Here is a 21,392-nt window from a genome sequence, read left to right on the forward strand (position 1 = left end):
CTCCCTTCATGGCCGCCGCCGGCGCCGCAACCACCATCGACCTCCATCCGCAGCGGTTGGCTCCGAATCGCAGCACAGCTCGCATAAAGAGTCAGGTCGACCGAATCTCCACCGTGCCCGCCATTGATCTGGAGTTTTCCATGGTGGGGATCGAAGCCGCTAGGGTTCAGGTGAGGGGGCGATTTGGGGAAGACAGAGCTAGGGTTAGGGTCGAGCGAGAGAAAGAGAACAGAGAGAGAGTGAAGCGAAGAGGTAAGAGAGGGGCCACATGTAAGAGAGAAGGGCAAATATGTCAAACTGACGGCAAGTTAGCGGTCAAACAGCCTTGACTGGACGAAAACGGAGCGGAGGGGCATTTCTATAAGTGGCATTGACGGCAGAGGGGCAAAACTGAGCATACCCGAAAACTAGGGGCAAAACTGAGTAGTGGGTTCGAGTTAGGGGCAGAGATGTAAATGTCCCTTCATTTTTATAAGTCATTTCAGACAACTGAAATCGAGTTGTTTTGCACGTCTACACGCCTTATAACAGTGAACAGAGGGAGTAGTAAAACCATACATATTTATCTAGTTAGACAGGTGCATCCACCTGCTGTCAGAGCCTAGCTACCTATTTTTCTCTGGTGAATTGAATGAATACAGACATCATACGACATGTAAAAGCTACAGGATATGCACGTCCTGATGGCCATTTTTTAGTGCAGTCACCCCAGCAGAGCCAGCAGCAGGTTGGTGGTCCTCTGAGATATCATCTGGGCCTTTTATGTTGTTTAGCGACTTCTTGGCGTAAACTGTGAAGGCGGCCGTGAGGGCAGCGGCAGCGACGAACGAGATTATGCTGTAGACTATCTCCACTGTAGTCAACTTATGCTTGCCATACTTCACATCGGCCAACGTACGTATCAACCGCCCGCTGCATAAGCATTAAGCAAGATCAGTAAGTCATCACTACTTTGAGAGATGTCTCTGTTTGGGTTACTACAGTCTAGCTTAAATCGGCAGCAAGAAAACTCCTGCTTATCAAGAGCAGAAATGTATAGATTATGACGCTTGTCTACCAAATACTGCACGCTCTACTAGAAAAGAATTGGTTAACGATCAGCAATCCATGTACTATTTTGTTATATAAGGGCATTAATCAGATGACAGATGCACAATAAACCTAGATGCATGGCCTCAATAGTCATGACAAAATGATAAAGCGGAATTTAGTAAATCCATAATCTGTAATGTGGATATCTGTATATACCTATAGATATAGATGAATGCCTCAGGTGTCATTCCGGCAACTGAACCACATACATAAGGGCTGAATTTGATTTCTGTCACGGCCACGGCATAGTTAAAAATCGAGTATGGAAACGGTGAGACTCTGAATAGTGCAACCACTCGAAACTGGTGGAACCAACTCCCTTCGCCAGCAAGCTTTATTAGAGCTATCTGCTGAGGCCATCTCTTTAACCATGCCTGCATTGAAAAAAAGGAACAAAACAGAGAAGATATTAAGACACAGCTCCTCAGGTAGAGAAAAGATGCAAGTCTGAGGAATCTTACATGTAGTCGCTCGCGGAACAATGAGCCGATCCAATATGCCCCAACCATGCCAAGAGTAGTCCCAACAATAATAATCACGAAACCCCAGCCATAACCGAAGATCATTCCTGCTAACCACATAGAAGGTCCAGAGGGGACTAAAATGAGTGGGAAGAGAGCCAAAGATGCGACGAGGACAAGAGCCAATACTGGACGGCCAAAGGCACTTGCTTCCCATTTCATGATTGGAAAAAGAATCTGCAAGTAACAAACACAAGAAAATACATATATACATATTAGCGTAGATGTTCTGTTTCAACAACCCAACTCAAAATCTTCTTCATAAAAAAGAGAGAATAAGATTAAAGAGTACACATGCACAACATAGCTCAAAAACATGACACAATTGATATTTTCATACATACAACTAAAATTTCTCCCAAAGTTCAGTATGCCACATATGCATTCACTAAACAAATAGCATTCTAATTATATGAACCAACCAGAATATTCATGTCAATGGTGTAACAGTAATTCCTGAAAATTACAAGCTGGACTCTGAACATATGCTTGAGATCTAAGCAGATGTGACAAAAGGAAACATATAACAGACATGTTCGACAAAAACCAAAAGTATTAAGTTGAATGCCTCACTGGTGCTATACTGCTATTCAAGTATATTGAAGGACAACCAAACATAAAAATGAGCAGTGTGATAACGACTTGAAGCTTTATGATTGTCCCATGGAATTTATAGATGCATGCCACCTTAAAGTACCTGATTATTATATAAAAAAAGCCTATGGACCGAAACAGACCAAGCAAAAGATCACATCCCAAAATGGCTAACTACCGAAGAGTCAATCAATGAGCCAACATCAGTTGGTTCTGAAATGCATTTCGTGAAATTCAGTGAAAGGTAACAAGAAGAATGGAAGTCGACTGGCATTCAGTGAGCTGCCTAAAATTACCCTGTAAGGAAGAAATTTTATTTTGCACAGAAGGTATCAGCACCCACCTTCTCAAAGGCAAAGGGGGCTCCAAATTTCACAAAGATATAAGTTGCCATTATAAGAAGGAAGCAGACAAGCAGAGCTGTCATCCACCAACTGAAGTGACTTGACTTGGGTTGCTGAGGTAAAATTTCTGTGTTGTTGTCAGCCGTTGCATGTTGAGCTGGCGTCATCAGCATCGCGTATTCGTCGTCCTTTATGTTTTGCTCAGAATGCTCAATTCTATTGCATGACACCACAGCTGAAGAGCTTGGCGTGCTAGCAACCGTCTCACCAGCTCTGTTTACAAGCCAGGAAATATTATCAAATAAAGGTACTGATGCTGCCCACGAATGTAGAGATGTTATTAATTCGTGTCATAGATGTAAGGTTAAGGTTGACATGTGACAGATCCTTATCTAAATTAGAGTCACACAGGCCCAACTCCATGTTATTTCCTTAAAACAACAATCGGGGTTACAGCTTATTCACCCACATATTACTGAACTCAAAATGTACTGGTTTGGGTAGCATGGTGTAGTGTTAACAAACAGTGACTGAATCATGATAGTTAAAAGCAGCATGGATGGATGTAACATGCTAGTTTAAGTAAGATTCCCAAACTGGATACAGCATTAAACTATTATCAAAGAAAAACGTCAAGTAATGCGACACCTGTTATCCTAGTGAAATTAGGAGTGGAGATATGTGCTCCTAAATGAATCCTAGGCTCCTGTTATCTTTAAAACCATGATATGATATTTGGCCACAGGGAAGCAACGATCCAAAGGAAAATAAGATTAGATAATCTGAGAGCAGCCAACATCAGGATGTAACATACTCATAAGTTGCCTGAACAACGATTCTTAAATCTTTCGAAACCCTTGGATCAACATCCATCCCCAATCCCCCCCAACCTCACCCCACGCATCAAACTAAAAAGTGCAGATATGGCATACTTGCAGTACTAGAATTTATTTTCTCTATGAGATGCACAAACAATAATTTTTAAGGAGGCGGGGATTTATTAGACGAGCAAGAATGGGGAAAAAGGATGACATTAACCAAGCTGGCCATCTAGCCGGCGTCCGTCGCCGTCCAGGACGAGCGCGGCGACGAGGTCGGGGAGAAGGGATCCGCGGGGGCGGAAGGGGGACGGCCTAGAGGCCCCGGCGCCACCGGCGAGGAGAGGAGCGGCGGCTTTATTGTGGCGGCCTCGAGGGCTAGGTTTTCGCCTCGACGATAGGCATACATCGCCGAGCACCGAATTTCCAAAAATAGCTCCGCTCCACGGATAAAAACAACAAGCATGGCGAAATCCGAGCAGGAAAATAAATAAAAAGAAGCAGAAACTGCATGCGGTGGCTCGGGAGGACGGGGTGCTACCTGTGCGCCTCCCCGGGCTCGATATCCAGAGGGAGGACGCGTGCCATGTCCGAGGCTTTGCTTCTTCTCCCCTCCCTTCTCCGTTGGGTCTCCGGGAGCTCGCGGCGGAGGGGCGGAGGAGCGGAGAGAACCGGAGCAGAGCAGGGCGGGCGGGCGGGCGGCAGTCCGGCGCTGCGGGTAGCTCACCGGCGGCGGAAGGTTTGATATGATGGATAGATTCGGGAGCGTTGGTTGGTTGGTGGCCGGCCGGTTTGCTTCGAACCAAAGGGAAGCATGTCCGCGGTCGACTCTTTCTATCGTGCTTCCATATCCACGGTGCTCGTGGCGACACCGCACCGGTGAATGAATTCTGGTCGTGTCTTGGTGCGACTTTCTTTCGTCTAGAAGTTTTCTTTTCTATAGAAGGCCGCGGATTTGTTATTTTTAAAATATACCCCCTCCGTTCCTAAATATTTATCTTTTAGGGTTCCAAATGAAATACCACATACGAATGTATATAGATATATTTTAGTGTGTACATTCATTCATTTTGCTTTATATGTAGTCACTTGTTGGAATCTTTAGAAAGACAAATATTTAGGAACGAAAAAAGTATAAAGGAATGACACAAGTATAAGTTAGAGGGTTGCCGATTGCAACTGGCTTCATCGTGTTGAAAGGAAGCAGTAGACAGGCTTTACAATAATCATCTCGTTTCATTTCATTGGTTAATGGTTTGATTTTGTACTTCAATAAGTGTCACACGTGTGGCATGAACACATGACAACTTTGAACATTTTTATGGCAAGTTTAGTGACACGAGGGTGACAATTTTAGTTGTCAGGCATGACAACTTTTTTTCAGATGGCATGTTTCGTCTTTTTTTTTTGTTTTTCTTTTCGGATGGTAGCTTTATTTGTAAAAAACCTCAACGTCGGAGTGCTTCGTACCACACGTATGACACTTAATATTTGGGTTTATTTTTGCAGCAACATGTCAACTTACTATAATTCTTTTTGTGCACTTGTTTGAAATTTGCCTGTGATAGTGAGTTTCATATCGTGCATGGATGCGTGGATGGTTAGAGCAATTTTGACAGTGTTATGTCGTCATAATAATCACTCGTTTAGTGTTTGAGACATAAAAGCAGGTCTAGTATAACCATCGTATCTTTCCCCATAATTTTTGAAGGCGGCTTCAAAGATTCCACGAGCCTTTAAAATTAGAGGCTGGAAGTGTTGATATGCAATCCAAAGCCAACCGTCCGGATGGGAAGAAAGTTTCAACCAATTTCTTCCTCTCATGACTATTTATGTCAATGTCGTAGCTGTATGTGTGACTGTCCTGCCAATGACACAACTATTATTCCACCGAAAAGAGAGTCGCTTAATAGCCGCCATGCCGCATGCCACTTCCTTGACTGCCCCTACTGGTTTGGAGGTCATCCCAAGGTCTACTACTAGTGATTGAGAATCGTCTTTATGGTGATATCTCAAGGAGAATAGCATGGGCCTTCGTGGTAACATGTGCCCCTCCAATGATGAATATGTTCCCCTTCAAGAAAGTGAATATCTGGATACATCCCCGTCTCCACGGTTCTTTGGTTAACCCTAACTCATTTACTTCTACCTTGGAAGCATCATATATGTTGTTGTCTCACCTTGGCCTTGCTAGGATCACTTTCATATTCTGCATAGCCTAAATTGCTACTAATCACTTTCATATACTTCCAGATTTGGGCGCAACCATAATGTCCGGCGCAAACTCTGGCATCTGTGTTCCACCAACTAAGGTTTGTGGATCTAGTTAAACTTCCTGAAGGGTGTGATCTCACCTGGACAATGTTCATTCTTGAAGCCGTGCCCTTACTGAAGGAGCTATACATTACAGTATGTGCTTACCTAAAGATCTATTTTAGCCAGAACAAGGGTGCTCATTGACAGTTTATTTTTATATTTCTCCCATTGTTGACAGGCAGTTATGGGATGATTTGTGTTCAATGGAAATGGACGAGGAGAAGAGGAAAAATAATTCTATAGCAAGAACAAGGGTGCAGAGTGGGGCTCGGCCGCAACTAATTTCCAGCACCACAATTTGGTCACGCTCGTCATCTTTGGCTTTGAATTTGAAGATTACTTTGTTAGTTATGTCAAACGTGTTATGGCTGCGGCGGTTAGTAAAGAAAATATGCCCTAAAGGCAATAATAAAGTTATTATTTATTTCCTTATATCATGATAAATGTTTATTATTCATGCTAAAATTGTATTAACAGGAAACATAATACATGTGTGAATACATAGACAAACAGTATGTCACTAGTATGCCTCTACTTGACTAGCTCATTGATCAGAGATGGTTAAGTTTCCTAACCACAGACAAAGTGTTGTCATTTAATTAATGAGATCACATCATTAGGAAAATGATGTGATTGACTTGACCCATTCCGTTAGCTTAGCACCCGATCGTTTAGTATGTTGCTATTGCTTTCTTCATGACTTATACATGTTCCTATGACTATGAGATTATGCAACTCCCATTTACCGGAGGAACACTTTGTGTGCTACCAAATGTCACAACGTAACTAGGTGATTATAAAGGTGCTCTACAGGTGTCTTCGAAGGTACTTGTTGGGTTGGCGTATTTCGAGATTAGGATTTGTCACTCCGATTATCGGAGAGGTATCTCTGGGCCTTCTCGGTAATGCACATCACTTAAGCCTTGCAAGCATTGCAACTAATGAGTTAGTTGCGGGATGATGTATTACAGAACGAGTAAAGAGACTTGTCGGTAACGAGATTGAACTAGGTATTGAGATACCGACGATCGAATCTCGAGCAAGTAACATATCGATGACAAAGGGAACAACGTATGTTGTTATGCGGTTTGACCGATAAAGATCTTCGTAGAATATGTGGGAGCCAATATGAACATCTAGGTTCCGCTATTGGTTATTGACCGAAGACATGTCTCGGTCATGTCTACATAGTTCTCGAACCCGTAGGGTCCGCACGCTTAACGTTTCGATGACGGTTATATTATGAGTTTATATGTTTTGATGTACCGAAGGTTGTTCGGAGTCCCGGATGTAATCCCGGACATGACGAGGAGTCTTGAAATGGTTGAGACATGAAGATTGATATATTGAAAGCCTATGTTTGGATATCGGAAATGTTCCGGGTGAAATCGGGATTTTACCGGAGTACCGGGAGGTTACCGGAACCCCCCGGGGGCTTAATGGGCCTACATGGGTCTTAGTGGAAATAAAGGGCAACACGGGGAGTGTGGGGCGCGCCCCCCAAGGCCCAAACCGATTTGGTTTAGGGCAAAGGGGGCCGACCCCCTCTTTCCTTCTCCCCCTCTCCCTTTCCTTCCCCCTCTCCTACTCCTACTAGGAATAGGAGGAGTCCTACTCCTAGTGGGAGTAGGACTCCCCCTTGGCGCGCCTTTCCCTGGCCGGCCGCCTCCTCCCCTTGCTCCTTTATATACGGAGGCAGGGGGGCACCCCATAAACACAACAATTGATCGTTTGATCTTTTAGCCGTGTGCGGTGCTCCCCTTCACCATAGTCCACCTCGATAATACTGTAGCGGTGCTTAGGCGAAGCCCTGAGTCGGTAGAACATCATCGTCGTCACCACGCCATCGTGCTGACGAAACTCTCTCTCAACACTCGGCTGGATCGGAATTCGAGGGACGTCATCGGGCTGAACGTGTGCTGAACTCGGAGGTGACGTACGTTCGGTACTTGATCGGTCGGATCGTGAAGACGTACAACTACATCAACCACGTTGTGCTAACGTTTTCGCTTTCGATCTACGAGGGTACGTGGACAACACTCTCCCCTCTTGTTGCTATGCATCACCATGATCTTGCATGTGCGTAATTTTTTTTTGAAATTACTACGTTCCCCAACAGTTAGAGGACATGTTCTTATATAGTAGGTCGGAATTGAAGTGCGGCGACTGTCAGGAAAGAAGCCGACCAGGTTCCCCTGGACTAAAAGGCAGAAGATTTTGTTGAAGAAGAGACTCACCGCACGGATCGGGTCGCTTGCCATAATACACTCCAACAAGACGATAAGGGTTGGTCGTAATGCAAAAAATGCTTTAGTGCTCACTGCATGACACAAAAAGTTGTTGATTTAACATTCAACCATTGGAAGTCTTTTGTTACTTTGGTTCTTAAGAGTTATTTCAATTTGGTCGGTACCCCACTCGTACGCACAAGGGCAGCCATCCCTAGGGGTTTATGTTGTCTCCCGCTGCGCAGCTGCCGGCCTGCCTCATCTTCTTTGACCTTAGGGTCATGAAGATGTGGTGGATCCCGGTCTTTGCCGGCGGAAGGGCTTCGTTTTTAAGTGTTTTTTGAGTTTTGTTAGTGTTTGTGTTCTGCTCAGGAATGCAAGACGACGACGGTTTTCTGAAGACGAATAAGGTTCTCCACGCCTAGTTCCTGTCCTGGTGGTGCTTCTAGCATCGTTCGTCTTTGGTGGATCCGATCTCCGTTCGTCTATATTCGTGTGTTTACAAGTTGGATGCTTCCGATCTATGCTTCTCTTCATTGGCGATGGTTGTTGTTTTGGTGCGCTGGTCCTCTGGGGTCTTAGCACGATGACTTCCTGACTGTCTTCTACAATAAGGTTTGCTCAGCTCCAATGTTGGAGGGGCGATGACGGCGGCACATCTTCCGCTCGCTCCAGTGCTTGTAGTCGTCGCTAGGTGATGTAAGAACATGCATGTAATTTTTTACTTTTGGTGTTCTTTGTACTACTTTAACAGTTGATGAATAGATTGAAAGTTTTCTCGCAAAAAAAAGTTCATTCATGAAAGTACTCTTCTACTCCCGAGTTCAAATGAGCTCAGGTGAACAGTAAAAACAAATTGAAAACAAAATAAAAAGGATCTAAAAAGTTTTAGTGACAAACATTGATAAAAGTTTTCAATGCTTACAAAATTTCATGGTGAAATGACATCTGTATAAGCCGTGGCAAAAAAAAACATCACTCCAAAATGCTGTTGGAAATGGCATTTTTGGAGCATCATTTTTTTAGCCACAGCTTCTAAAAATATCATTTCACGATGAACTTTTGCAAGCGTTGAAAACTTTTGTTAGTGTTTGTTACTAGAAAAATTCAGAATTTTTTGAAAAGTTTTTCATTTTTTTTTATTTTACTGTTCACCCGAGCTCATATGAGCTCGGGCTAAGAAACTCCATGTCCATTTTTTCAATTTTGTTTTGACCACACTATGAACTTTATTATTATGTTATGACAAAAGGATGATGAATACTTAATGATCATTCGTATAAATTCAGAAGAAACGTTTCGGCCAAGATGTCATTAGTAGTTCCAAACCAAGGAACATGAACCAAACTGCAAACAATAGCATGACATATCTTGGATGAGGATTTGTGGCCAGATCTTTTTTCCGTGCTCTTATACAGATATAAAACATTAGGAATCATGGTAGAAAATAGTGGTAAAATTGCAAAAATAATTCTTGCTGCTGAAAAATTGCATGTACTTTTGCCGCTAAAAAATTGCGCCCATTTGCAGATAAACGACAACCTTCAATGATGCTTTGTTGGAGCTAATAGCCCGCTCCCTTCTTTTTCCTCTCAGCTATTTCACACACCTCGCACACAAGAACAGAAGAACACAGGAATTTTGGTGCCTGCTACCTCACGCAGCCTGTCTTTTTCCTCTCTATCTCTCTTGCAAATAAACATGCTTTATTACAACCTTAAGTAGATTCACGCATGCATAGCCCGGCCTCCGCACTCGGCCACTAAATATGATTGCCAGCACAGGTTTCAAATTTGTCGTCCAAATCCTCCATAGGTCACTGCTGCCACTGTAACAGCATATAGCGTTATTGAAAGCTATGAAGCACCGATACGGCCAGAACTGGTGTATCGGCGTACTGCACGCCGCCGATACTCCGATACGCAGGATACGGCTCCGATACGCGTATCCCAGGAGTATCATGATTTTAGATTTAAAAAGAAAGAAAATAAACTCGATACGCACTGTGGAGACGGCAGGATACGGGCGGGACACGGGAAGGACGTCGCCAGCCTCAAGCCCAATAAGAAGCCCATGAGCCTAATCGGGCGGGGGACTGCAGGAGCGCGCCGCCGCCGCCGCCTGGAATCGCCTTACTTACCACGCCGCCGCCTCGGCTGACTCTACTGGAGTCTTCTCCGTCGTCGTCGGAAGAACTGCTTGATGTGTGCTTGGCTGCTGCTTCCTGTGTGCTTGGCTGACTACTTGTGTGCTTGGCTGATTCGCTGGCCCCGAGTGATGTGTGCTTGCTGCTTGGTATTGCTTGCTTGCTGATGTGTGATGCTACTGTACTGCCTACTGCTAGGGAAGCTGCATCGTATCTACTCCACTCAATACTGTGCTGCCCGTTTAGAAACAAACCCACTCTAGCTCAGGGCATATTTGTATAGCACAACAATGCAATTTTGAATCCCTGTGTGTAGCTAAACTAGTGGTTTTAGAAATTTAGCATGAAGATGTTTGATCTCATCTCCCACATTCTATTATGTTTGTTTTATTACATGCGATTTTATTAATTATTTATATATACTCACCGTATCGCTATATTGATGTTTCTAGAAATTGCCGTATCTCGTATCGCCGTATCCGTATCGCGGTATCGGTGTCACCGTATCGGTGCTTCATAGATTGAAAGCGTAATGGAAAGCATATCCAGAACCTAAATGATGCTGATATCGAAGTTTTTTTTAAATAAATAGAAAGGAAGATTGTCCCCAGCCTCTGCATCAGAGCTGCTGATAACGAAGTGGAGTCGCTCATACCTTAAACAAGAATAGCAAGGTCAGACTATGGCTTCAACGTTAGAACTCTGGCAGTCAGCATAGCGGCGCGTGCCAATGATGTTACAAACACAGATACATCTGAATGTACAACGTAGAGTAATTAGCATCTCCTAGCATCCTCAGATCAACGGCCGGTTCTGTGAATCCTAATTCTAACCGGATTACGGTCCCCTCCATGCGGCAAAGACTGACTAACTGGCAGCAGAGCTAGCAGGATCAGTGTCCGTTATGGACAGGATATAAGTTACTACCTTACACATAAGGTTCAGCTGGGAAATCTGGCTCCTCCTCCGGCTTCTTTAGTGTAGACAGGTCTTTTATGGCCTGAAGCCCTTTCCTGTTCCCACTTCCCAGCCATTATTTTTGTGGCCATCGCTCTTACAGATTCTTCTTCCGTGGAGGGTCGTCTTCACCATTCGCGTCTCCTGATCTCAGGCCCTTGGCCATCTTTCTCCTCCCGTACCGCCGCGAAGCAGCTTGGATGAGGCGCGCGCCCCAGGTTCTCCACTTGTGTGAGTAGAAACGGAGACTGTGCTGCAACTTCTTGCTGTTCAAACTGCTAAATTGCATGGCCACGAACTTCAGATCCTCCGGCTTAAGTGAGAAGGCCTCCACTTCTGTGAGCGCCTTCACTGTACGAGTGGATGATGGCAACCTGGCGGTAGGCTTCGGGACAGGAGCCCACCCAACAAGTTCCTCACCGCAGAAATCACCAGCTTTAAGGGTAATTGAAGTGAACAAGCCTGTGAGGCGATCTGTTGTCGAGCTTTCTAGTTCTCCACGAATGATGAAAAGCATCTCAGTCACCGGATCACCCTCACGGACAATGTATGTGCCCTTTGTGCACAGTGATGATACAAGACGCGCGCAGATGGTATCTAGAAGTTGGTCATCCATCTGGGAGAAAAACGGAACCTGAAACCTCACAATAGAAGAGAGATTAGCACATGACAAATGATAACAAGAAGTCGAGTCCAAAAGGTAAACCAGGAAGTTTCAAACGTGGATTCGTTGTGTATTTACACATAATCGTGTAGAAGTAGTTACCTGGCGAACAAGCTCCAAGCAAAGGTGGCGTTTAATGTCACGTCGTAGATCCTCTGGTAGAAACTTCAATACAGCCTCTTCATGCACACCTTGAGTTGCATGCCACTTGAACTGCATAAATCGTCTAACTCTTTCCCGCAGTTCATTAGGAAGTTGACGACGTCTCATCCACTCCTCTGCATCTCTTTGGTGTAACCTCCATTCGTCCTCCCTTGTCACAGTGATGGATTGGAGGGAGGTCTGCAATGATAACAATGTAAGATATTATATTCTAAAAAACAGCTCTAATTGACCGTGCATTGCAACGTGGGCATACATATTATAGTGGTTCAGCATCAATCGTGCCCGATATATACCTTACACCCACCATATTCTAGATTTTTGGTAAGATTTGATTTGATTTGAGTATGGGTAGGGCAGGCAAGAATATTTTAGATTTAGTTAAGGTTTTGGTATGATTTGATTTGATTCGGCTATGGGTGGGAAGGCAAATAAAGTTTTGATTTAGTTGAGGATTTGGTATGATTTGATTTGATTGAGTTAATGCAGGACATGGTTTTCGAAGGAGGTGAGAATGAAACCAAATGAAACGACATACCTACCGCCATTTGTTGGAACTGATCTAAGGCCTAATGGGCCAAAAAAATAAACTAGAATGTAAGTTACATTAAGGGGAGGTGGTCACAAACCAATGTTCGTACCCCCTCAACCCCGACTAACGCGCCTTGGTCGGGAACGACCCAAACCAACATGGTTTATGTCCCTTGATCGCCAGCGCCACATATAAAGAGAGGTGGCAGCCGGCCACGCACGATCTGACATGTTCACGTGCGTCTACTCTGCCCTCCTAAATCTCAAAACCCTAATCTGATCTGAGGAAGTGCTGTGCGACGGGAAGGCCTTCTCCTACCTCTGCTTCGGTGCCAGGGCAGTGTCGCTGGTGCCCGGAGGGATGCCGCTACCCGCTGCGAGCATCTACACCAAGCCTGCATCGAGCAGGCACGGGACTTTGCATCGCCTACACCAATGGCTGCTTTCATTGGTGGTAAGATCCTAAACTATCCCTCTGATCTATGCAACTAGGTGATCTAATGACTAGGCTTGAGATCTAATCACGTCAATCCTACTGGATTTTTTTTCTAACAATGGTATCTTGAGCTAATTAAGCCTAAATTAGATCCCTAAATATGATATGTTTAAATCGTTGATCATGATTACTACTAATGATTGTGGTTTAAGTTTATGGTTCATGATCAAGATTAAATGCCTCTGATTGTGGTTATACTTTTCAGTTAATGACTAATAGGTTACGAGTTAGTGCTAATTATCTACTGAAGATGCTCAATCCTTTCGGTTAGAGTAATTAAGCCATGTTTCCGCTTTTAAGTTAAATGTTCAATTAGCACGATTAAGCAATTAGAAGGAGGGGATTTCTATGATTATGCAAAATCCAATATTTTTTCCCGATTTCATGTGAAACCGAAACCCTATGGCCGCCGCCGTGCCATAGCCGGAAGATGTTGTGCCCTAATGGATGCGCGCGTGCCGTGGGTGGTTCACCGCGCACGTGGCCATCCCTGCCAAAAGATTGTGCCGGCAGACGCCGGTGAAATGCTTCCTTGCACGCGCCACCGAACGCCGTGCTCGCGACGCCAGTAGCCATGGTTGCCGAAGGAGCTCCCTGGACTCAGTCCGCGGCATGCTGCTTCGTTGAGCGTAACCACTGGGCCGCCATGGTGGGGGCGCCACTCGCCACCGTGGTGTCGTCGTCGGTCCGGGTTAATCGTGGAGGAAATGGGGAAATGGGGGCTAGGGTTTGACCCGGTGCTGGTTTTGCTTCGCTCCGGGGCGATCGGGGCCGTCGGCTTGATCCGACGGACGAGACCGGATGAGCCTTCGGCCGCCTGACGAGCCGTTTTCGCGGTTGGGCCTCAGCCCAGGTTGTCTTGGCCCAGCGTGACCATTTTTTTTTCTTTCATGAGTTTTTCGCCGTTGGACCGCTGCATAATGGGTAGCCGTGGGCTATTAGGCAAACTAAAATTCTGTGCGTTCTTTTCACTTTTTATTCAGTGCATTTTTTTGTAATGATTATCCTCCAAATGTTTTGCATTGTATTAAATTAAAAATAGCCAGAAAAAATATGTTATAAATTATGCTTTAGTTTTCTGAATGAAACGGAACTAACTAGAAATTTTATTTAGGAAACTCTGATGAAATTAATGTTTGTGTCATTTTATGGCATATAAATGTTATCCTTTTTTGTGATACAGACCAATGTTGTTTTACAATTTTGAATCACCCCGTTGATTCCTTATTATTTTCTGCCCAACGGTGATATAATTTGGAGTTGATTTTTGCATCAAAATTGATCAAACTAATGTAGGTCAATTTTTATACAATTTAATTTAATTATGATGTTCTTTTCCTTTACTTATGCTGTTTTGAAATGATGATAGCTCCCGGTCGTCGTGGTTTCAGAACATCAAGCCACCCATGGGAAACAACTTCCAAACATGGACTTGTTGCTATTGCACTTGGGATGGCATAAGGTTGACCCCGCACTGAGGGAAAGTAAACTAGTGGAACCTGAAAAGGGTGCCACTGCGTATGTTGGGCTTAAGAAAGCCTATGATGCTAAAGTTGAGAAGTCTGAGAGGTCAAATAGAATGACGCTCCTAATTATGAACTTCTCCATCTCGACTGAGATTAAAGGGACTATTCCCACTAAAGGAAATGCCGCCGAATATTTGAAATCGGTGCAAAATATGATGGGCATGTGAGGGAGCACATTTTAAGTATGAGCAATGCCGCGGCAAAGCTTAAAACCATGAAGTGTGACTTGAACGAAGAGCTTCTTGTGCTCCTAGTTTTTAGGTCATTATCCTCACAGTTCAATCCATTCAAGATAAACTATCATTCTCTTGAAATCAAATGGGAACTACTTGAACTCATTGCACATTGCATTCAGGAGGAAGAGAGAATGAAGAGTGAACAGAAAGATCAAGCTTTCCATGTTAACTCCGGAAAAGGAAAGCATGAGAAGAATGCTCGTAGCAATGATGTGCCCAACAAAAAGCAGTTCTTCAAAAAGAATCCTCCAAAGCCTAAGCAATGCAATGAGGCAAGTTGTTCACACGTCCCACTCCTTCATCTGCTTTGGACAAATTTAAGATTTATAAAGCCGAGGTTGAAAATCAACTCAATCTAAAGATCAAAGTAGTACGTTCTGATCGCGGGGGAGAATATTATTGTAGGAATGCTCCTTATGAGCAAAGTCCATGACCATTCGCGAAATATCTTGCTGAAAATGGAATTATTGCCCAATATTCAATGTCTGGTGAACCTCAACAAAATGGCGTGGCTGAATGTCGCAACTATAATCTGATGGATATGGTATGTAGCATGCTTAGTCATGCAAGTTTACTAGTAAGTCTTTGGATGGAGGCATTGAAAATAGATGCACACATCCTGAATCTTGCTCCAACTAAGTCAGCACCGGGCACACCTTATGAGATGTGGGCGGTAAAGAAACCGAGCTTTGGTTACTTGTGTGTGGGGGGTTCCCCAGCTGAAACTAAAGTGTCCAATCCACATATTAAGAAGTTGGACCCAAAGACAATTAGTTGTTTTTTCATTGGGTACCCTCATAGAGGAAAAGGATATCGCTTCTATTGCCCAGGTCATACCACCAAGTTTGTGGAAACCTGGCAAGCGCTGTTTTTTGAGGATAATGAAGTGTTACGGTGATTGATCTTGAGGAGAACCGGATGTATGTTCCATCCATGTCTATCCAAGAAAACTTTATCCCTATGCCTAATATGTACAAGACACCTACTAGTGATCCCGAACCTGAAGTGGATCCTCAATCTGACGAGGAGCCTCAACATAATGAAGATCCTCAGCATGATGAATACCCTCAGCCAGATGATGATCCTCAACCCAGTGTTAATCCTCAACCTTCTCGGGCAAGAAGAAATGCACATACTAATTAGTGAGACTATGAGAAGATCACAATGGAAAAATAAAAATGCCATCTCCAGTGATTATGTCACTTTCATGTGTGAGGATGAAAATGACATAGAAAAGGTACAAGATCCGACCTCATATAAGGAAGCCACTAAAAGTGAAGACTCATCTGGTTGGTGGCCATGGAAGACGAATTGAAATCTATGAGCTCGAATGATGTTTGGGACTTAGTAGAAGTTCCTGATGGAGCCAAAAGGGTAGGTTGCAAGTGGGTCTACAAAACCAAATATGATTCCAAGGGGAACGTCGAAAGTTTCAAAGCGATACTTGTACCAAAAGGTTTTACACGGAGAGAAGGGATCGATTATAAGGAGATCTTCTCACCTGTGTCAGCCAAAGATTATTTTAGAATTGTCATGGCACTTGTAGCTCATTATGATTTAGAGCTGCATCAAATGGATGTCAAGACGACATTTTGAATTGGTGACTTAAACAAAGAAGTTTACATGACTCATTTTGAAGGTTTTTTCATGGAAGGAAAAGAACATATGGCATGTCATTTAAAGAAATCCATATATGGCTTGAGGCAAGCTTCAAGGCAATGGTACCTCAAGTTCGACAAGATTATTAGAACTTTTGGTTTTAAAGAAAATGAAGTGGACAACTGCATATATGTTAAATTTAAAGGCAGTAGGTTCACAATTTTAGTCCTATATGTGGATGATATTCTATTGGCTTGCAGCGATAAAGATATACTGCATGAGACCAAGAGATTTCTATCCTCAAAATTTGACATGAAGGACCTCGGCGAAGCCTCGTATGTGCTTAGCATTGAGATTCATCGAGATAGGTTCAAAGTAACATTAGGACTATCGCAGAAGGCATACTTTAAAAGAGTGCTAAAGAAATACAATATGCATAAGTGCTCTTCCTCACCTGCCCCATAGTCAAGGGTGATAAGTTTGGGACATTCCAATGTCCAAGGAACCAAAATGAAACTGATCATATGAAATCGGTTCCTTATGCTTCAGCTGTCGGAAGCATCATGTATGCTCAAGTATGTACACGCCCTGACTTAGCTTTTTTAACCGGGATGCTTAGCAGATTTCAATCTAATCCAGGACCGGACCACTGGAAGGCCGCAAAGAAAGTCTTGCGTTATATGCAAGTTACTGCAAATTTCATGCTTACATATAGAAAGTTCGATAACCTGGAAGTTATTGGTTACGCAGACTCTGATCTTGTCGGGTGTGTGGATAGTATGAAATCCATGTCAGATTATATATTCACACTCACTGGAGGAGTCATATCATGGAAAAGCTCCAAGCAAATGATAGTTGCCTCATCTACGATGCAGGCGGGATATCTAGCATGTTTTGAGGCCACCGGGCAGGTTGTATGGCTAAAGAATTTCCTTCCCAAACTTAAAGTGGTTGACAGCATTTCCAAACCACTGACATTGTAGTGCGATAATGAACCCGCAGCTTTGTATGCGAATAACAACAAGTCAAGTGTTGCTGCCAAGCACATTAACCTAAAGTACTGTGTTGTTCAGCATAGAATCCAGGATCAAACTATTAATGTTAAGCATATCAGTACGACACGTATGCTTGCGGATCCTCTTACTAAAGGCTTACCACCCAATATTTTTCGTGAGCACATAGCCGACATGGGTTTAATGGAAGCCTTTTGATCCTGAAATTATGGGACCGCTAATATAAACTACTCAGATTAAGTCAAAATGTTTCCCATTTTGAAATAGGATGTGTGCTATGATTATTGAGTTTCAATAGCCTTTCATTGGCTGTTGTAACACCTTACTCGAGTATATCATTCCTATGGAGAATGGGCAAAAGTTATTGAGCCTAACGATTAAGGGGGAGAATGTTGGAATTGATCTAAGGCCCAATGGGCCAAAGAGATAAACCAAAATATAAGTTACGTTAAGGGGAGGAGGTCACGAACCAACGTTCGTACCCCCTCGACCCCAACTAACGCGCCCCGATCGGGGGCGACCCAAACCACCGTGGTTTAGGTCCCCTGATCGCCAGCGCCACATATAAAGAGGGGTGGCAGCCGGCTACGCACGATCTGACTTGTTCACGTGCCTCTACTCCACCCTTCTAAATCCCAAAACCCTAATCCGATCTGAGGGAGTGTTGTGCAACGGGAAGGCCTTCTCCTACCTCTGCTCCGGTGCCAGGGCAGTGCCGCTGGCGCCTGGAGGGACGCCGCTACCCGCTGCGAGCATCTACACCGAGCCTGCATCACACCTGCATCGAGCAGACACAAGACTTCGCATCGCCTACACCAATGACTGCTTCCATTGGTGGTAAGATCCTAAACTATCTCGCTGATCTATGCAACTATGTGATCTAATGACTAGGGGCTTGAGATCCAATCACGTCAATCCTACTAGATTTATTTCTAACAATAATATTAGAGATGATTAAAATGGTAAATTTCACGCACATGAATAATGAACTTCTACAATATAGAGAGCGCAAGTATGTAAAATGTACCTGCACATTTCCAATCACATATGCAAACAAGACCAGACCAGATGATTCCAAGACAAGACCGAATACTGCCAAGAATATACAGAACAGTGTCTCACCAACGTAGGTGCTAACAGAAAGAGTCTGGCCATAGCAACTGTCAAGAAAATGGAAGGGAGATATACCATGTTAGAGAGCCACTTATCAATCCTGACAACCGATAAAAAGATTATGATAACACTACAGGAACTTCTAAGTTAATTTCCCAATGTTATTCAGCCGAAACTGAAAGAGTAAGATCCTAGGTTCTCATCAAAGCTTTCAACTTACATAAGTGTATACTAATGGTATCAAAGTGCTACTGGTTTGTAAAAGGAAATTGCAACGTAAGTTCTCACTTAGTACTCTAGTTTGATATCAAGATGTCCAGTACAGAAATACCTTAGATTCTGTAAACCCCACCAAAAGGAATAGATCAACTTTATCAAGAAACTCTGAGCAGGCACTAGATTGGACAGTGCAGGCAGGAACATGCCATAGTCGAAGGTGATGCTGGTATCACTAGCATTGCAGCTATGGAAGACATCAGTTGTACTAGCCCATTTCTGATTTGGTGTCATATCACAATGTAGGTACCTAATATCGCACCTAGTTTCATTCCTGCAACTTATTTTCCAGCAAGCTGTTTGGCGATCAACAGATAGCAATACCATAGTGCACCTAACACCTGAATGAAGTGGAACAGGGATACTAAGAAACTTGCGACATAATAAATAAATGAAAACTTGAGCAGTACATTTAACATGAATTTGGTGAACTTCAACATATGAAACGATGAAAGGTTGCATATGAAAGTATACAGATACCGTACATGACTAGCTATCATGTAAAGCAGCAGGTTGTATACAGCCCCTTGCCAAGCAGTCTTTGCAACAACTTTAGTAGCTTCGATAATTTCATAAGTTAAAGGGAATGTGAGATATAGTCTTGGAAGATACTGAGCAAGAACTATAAGCACCAGGATGTAATTGTTGTGCTCAGCAATGGAATATTTGATAGCTGGTATCACATACCAGACTATGATCTGCACATTAGTAAAGATACATAAGTAGACAAGATATTTGCCCTTACAGAACATAAACAATTCACAATAACTGTATATGAATGAAAAAACAAGTTCAGTGGTTATCTCGTAAGCTCCACAATTTCTGCATTAGAATCTCGAATTTCATTTCAGGAAAGGAATTTGCCCATGTTGAACCAGTCACATAACTTAATATGAACATGTGCAGGAACACACCATCAGGTTGAGGCCCCTCAAAGTTTCGAAAAAAGAAAGAAAAAAATCTTTACTATAACCCACTCTACTGAAACTGCAGAAATTTAATTTCAGGTAATCTTTTTCTGGAATGTCCTTTACAGACAATCCCAAGGGCTGGTCTAGAGAGAGAATGGTTGAATGTCTATCATATTTCTTCACCGTGTCCAGTGGAGTGCTGCACTCACACAGAACTATATCTACTGTTATTTTCAAAAATGTTCGTATTGCAATTGCAATGAAGAAAATTATTTGAGTTCATCCCTATCTTACAATCTCACACTTAATATAGCATATCCGTGTTAAATAAGATCAAACATTGCAAATACTTGACCAAAATCCTAAAACCAGGGAGTACTACTTACATTCCACTTGGAACAAGAAAGAAGATTAGCAAGTTACCTGTGGCAAAGGCAATGCAGCCACCACATCAATTGCAAAGTCAGATCTCAAATATTTCCATGCAATCTCTTTAGGGTCTGTGACAAGATCTCCACCTTTAAAAATCCCCAAGGTTAAGCTCGTTTTAACAAATGCAGTTCTGAACTTAATTATGATGTGAATCACATAGAAAAGATCGGTAATTGATCGGAAGAATGTAAGGATGATGGTTAAATGTCTGTCTGTCCCAGCACAGGAATATGCGGTGCCGTAGACAATTTTTGGGATGTAGAAGTACAGGGGGTCTATGAATAGAGCAAGGAAGCACGAAAAAAGGAAAGCACGGTTCCACGTCAAGATAAAGTCACTTGATGGGTCGAAAATCTTGTTCTTCCCTGAGCTCGCGACACCAAGTTTAATACTAGCAGGGAATGCTGCCTGTTTCTGTTGAATTGGTATGCTCCCTGAGCTCGCGACACTAAGTTTAATAGCAGGTAATGCTGCCTGTTTCTGTTGAATTGGTGGCGGTGGCATCCCCATCTCCTCATCGAACCTGTGAAATGTGAATAATGGGAGCAGCACAAAAATATTAGTCGGATTGTACCTTAGCACCAGATTTCCCCAACATCTGAACCGTGCACAAGAAAATGGACTCTTGTTCCTTACTAACAACATGGACTATAATTATTTACAATTCAGAAGAAATATTCTTCATTCTACGGATGTATATAGATATTTTAAAGCGAAGATTCATTCATTCTGCTCCGTATGTAGTCTATAGTGGAATCTCTAAAAGACTTATATTTAGAAATGGAGAAAGTATATCATGTAAATAGAGGAATATTCTACTTTAAATAAATTTAGTTCTCCATCGACTGTTTTTTAGTTTAGATGAAACCCTTTTTCGTCGTCGTTTAGTTTAGGCGATGATGCTAATTTCTACCGACCAGATCAACCAAATAGGGGGAGAAGCTCCATGCTAGTGTAGCTTACCAACTCAGGGCGCGTTTGGAATGGTATTAATTTTTTATTGTATACGTTAATATTTTCATTTATAAATTTTGTCAAAGTTTACAAGATTTGACTTTGATCAAAGCTAATATGTGGAGTAAATAAAAGCGGAGGGAGTACATATTATTTACAACCGTATTTAAAACGAAAACGGCTATCAAACAGAGCCTCAAAGATTTAGTATAATCTATACCTCTATACCTACCTACCTACCTACTAATAAACCAGCGATTGTTTCTGGTCGTACGTTTTAGATATCAAGCCGCAGTCCTCCTAATATGTAAAAACGAACCGGTACGGCAAGGGAAAAAACAACGCACGCCCCGTCTTGACCTCCCTCAAGCACGCCGCCACCCCCTTCCACTCTGCCGCGCGCCGCCGGCCGCCACCCCCTGCCACGCTGCTGCGCACCGCCGGCCCCCGCCACGCGCCGCCG

General features: G+C 43.2%; 1 protein-coding gene and 1 pseudogene across 1 annotated transcript; both read right to left on the reverse strand.

Annotated features, from left to right (window-relative positions):
* Window positions 1-437: 437 nt before the first annotated feature.
* LOC119318235 (TVP38/TMEM64 family membrane protein slr0305-like) lies at window positions 438-4,196 on the reverse strand. The gene is made up of 5 exons (XM_037592758.1): window positions 3,911-4,196; window positions 2,551-2,824; window positions 1,554-1,790; window positions 1,249-1,466; window positions 438-912 (listed from the first exon to the last, which is right to left on the reverse strand). Exons 1-5 carry the CDS (start codon window positions 3,955-3,957, stop codon window positions 663-665), a joined length of 1,026 nt encoding a protein of 341 aa, XP_037448655.1. The 5' UTR covers window positions 3,958-4,196; the 3' UTR covers window positions 438-662.
* Window positions 4,197-10,627: 6,431 nt separating this feature from the next.
* LOC119318236 overlaps window positions 10,628-21,392 on the reverse strand; it is a 16,862-nt pseudogene continuing 6,097 nt past the window's right edge.

This window comes from Triticum dicoccoides, chromosome 6A (genome assembly GCF_002162155.2).
Source record: "Triticum dicoccoides isolate Atlit2015 ecotype Zavitan chromosome 6A, WEW_v2.0, whole genome shotgun sequence".
Taxonomy (NCBI): domain Eukaryota; kingdom Viridiplantae; phylum Streptophyta; class Magnoliopsida; order Poales; family Poaceae; genus Triticum; species Triticum dicoccoides.

Bases quoted from the DNA above. Each gene is read 5' to 3' on its own strand.
- LOC119318235 (XM_037592758.1), bottom strand. From the start codon at position 3,957: ATGGCACGCGTCCTCCCTCTGGATATCGAGCCCGGGGAGGCGCACAG. The intron at 2,825-3,910 runs GTAGCACCCCGT...GCTTGTAAACAG, and splicing joins GAGCCCGGGGAGGCGCACAG to AGCTGGTGAGACGGTTGCTA. The intron at 913-1,248 runs GTATATACAGAT...ATGCTTATGCAG, and splicing joins GCATTCATCTATATCTATAG to CGGGCGGTTGATACGTACGT.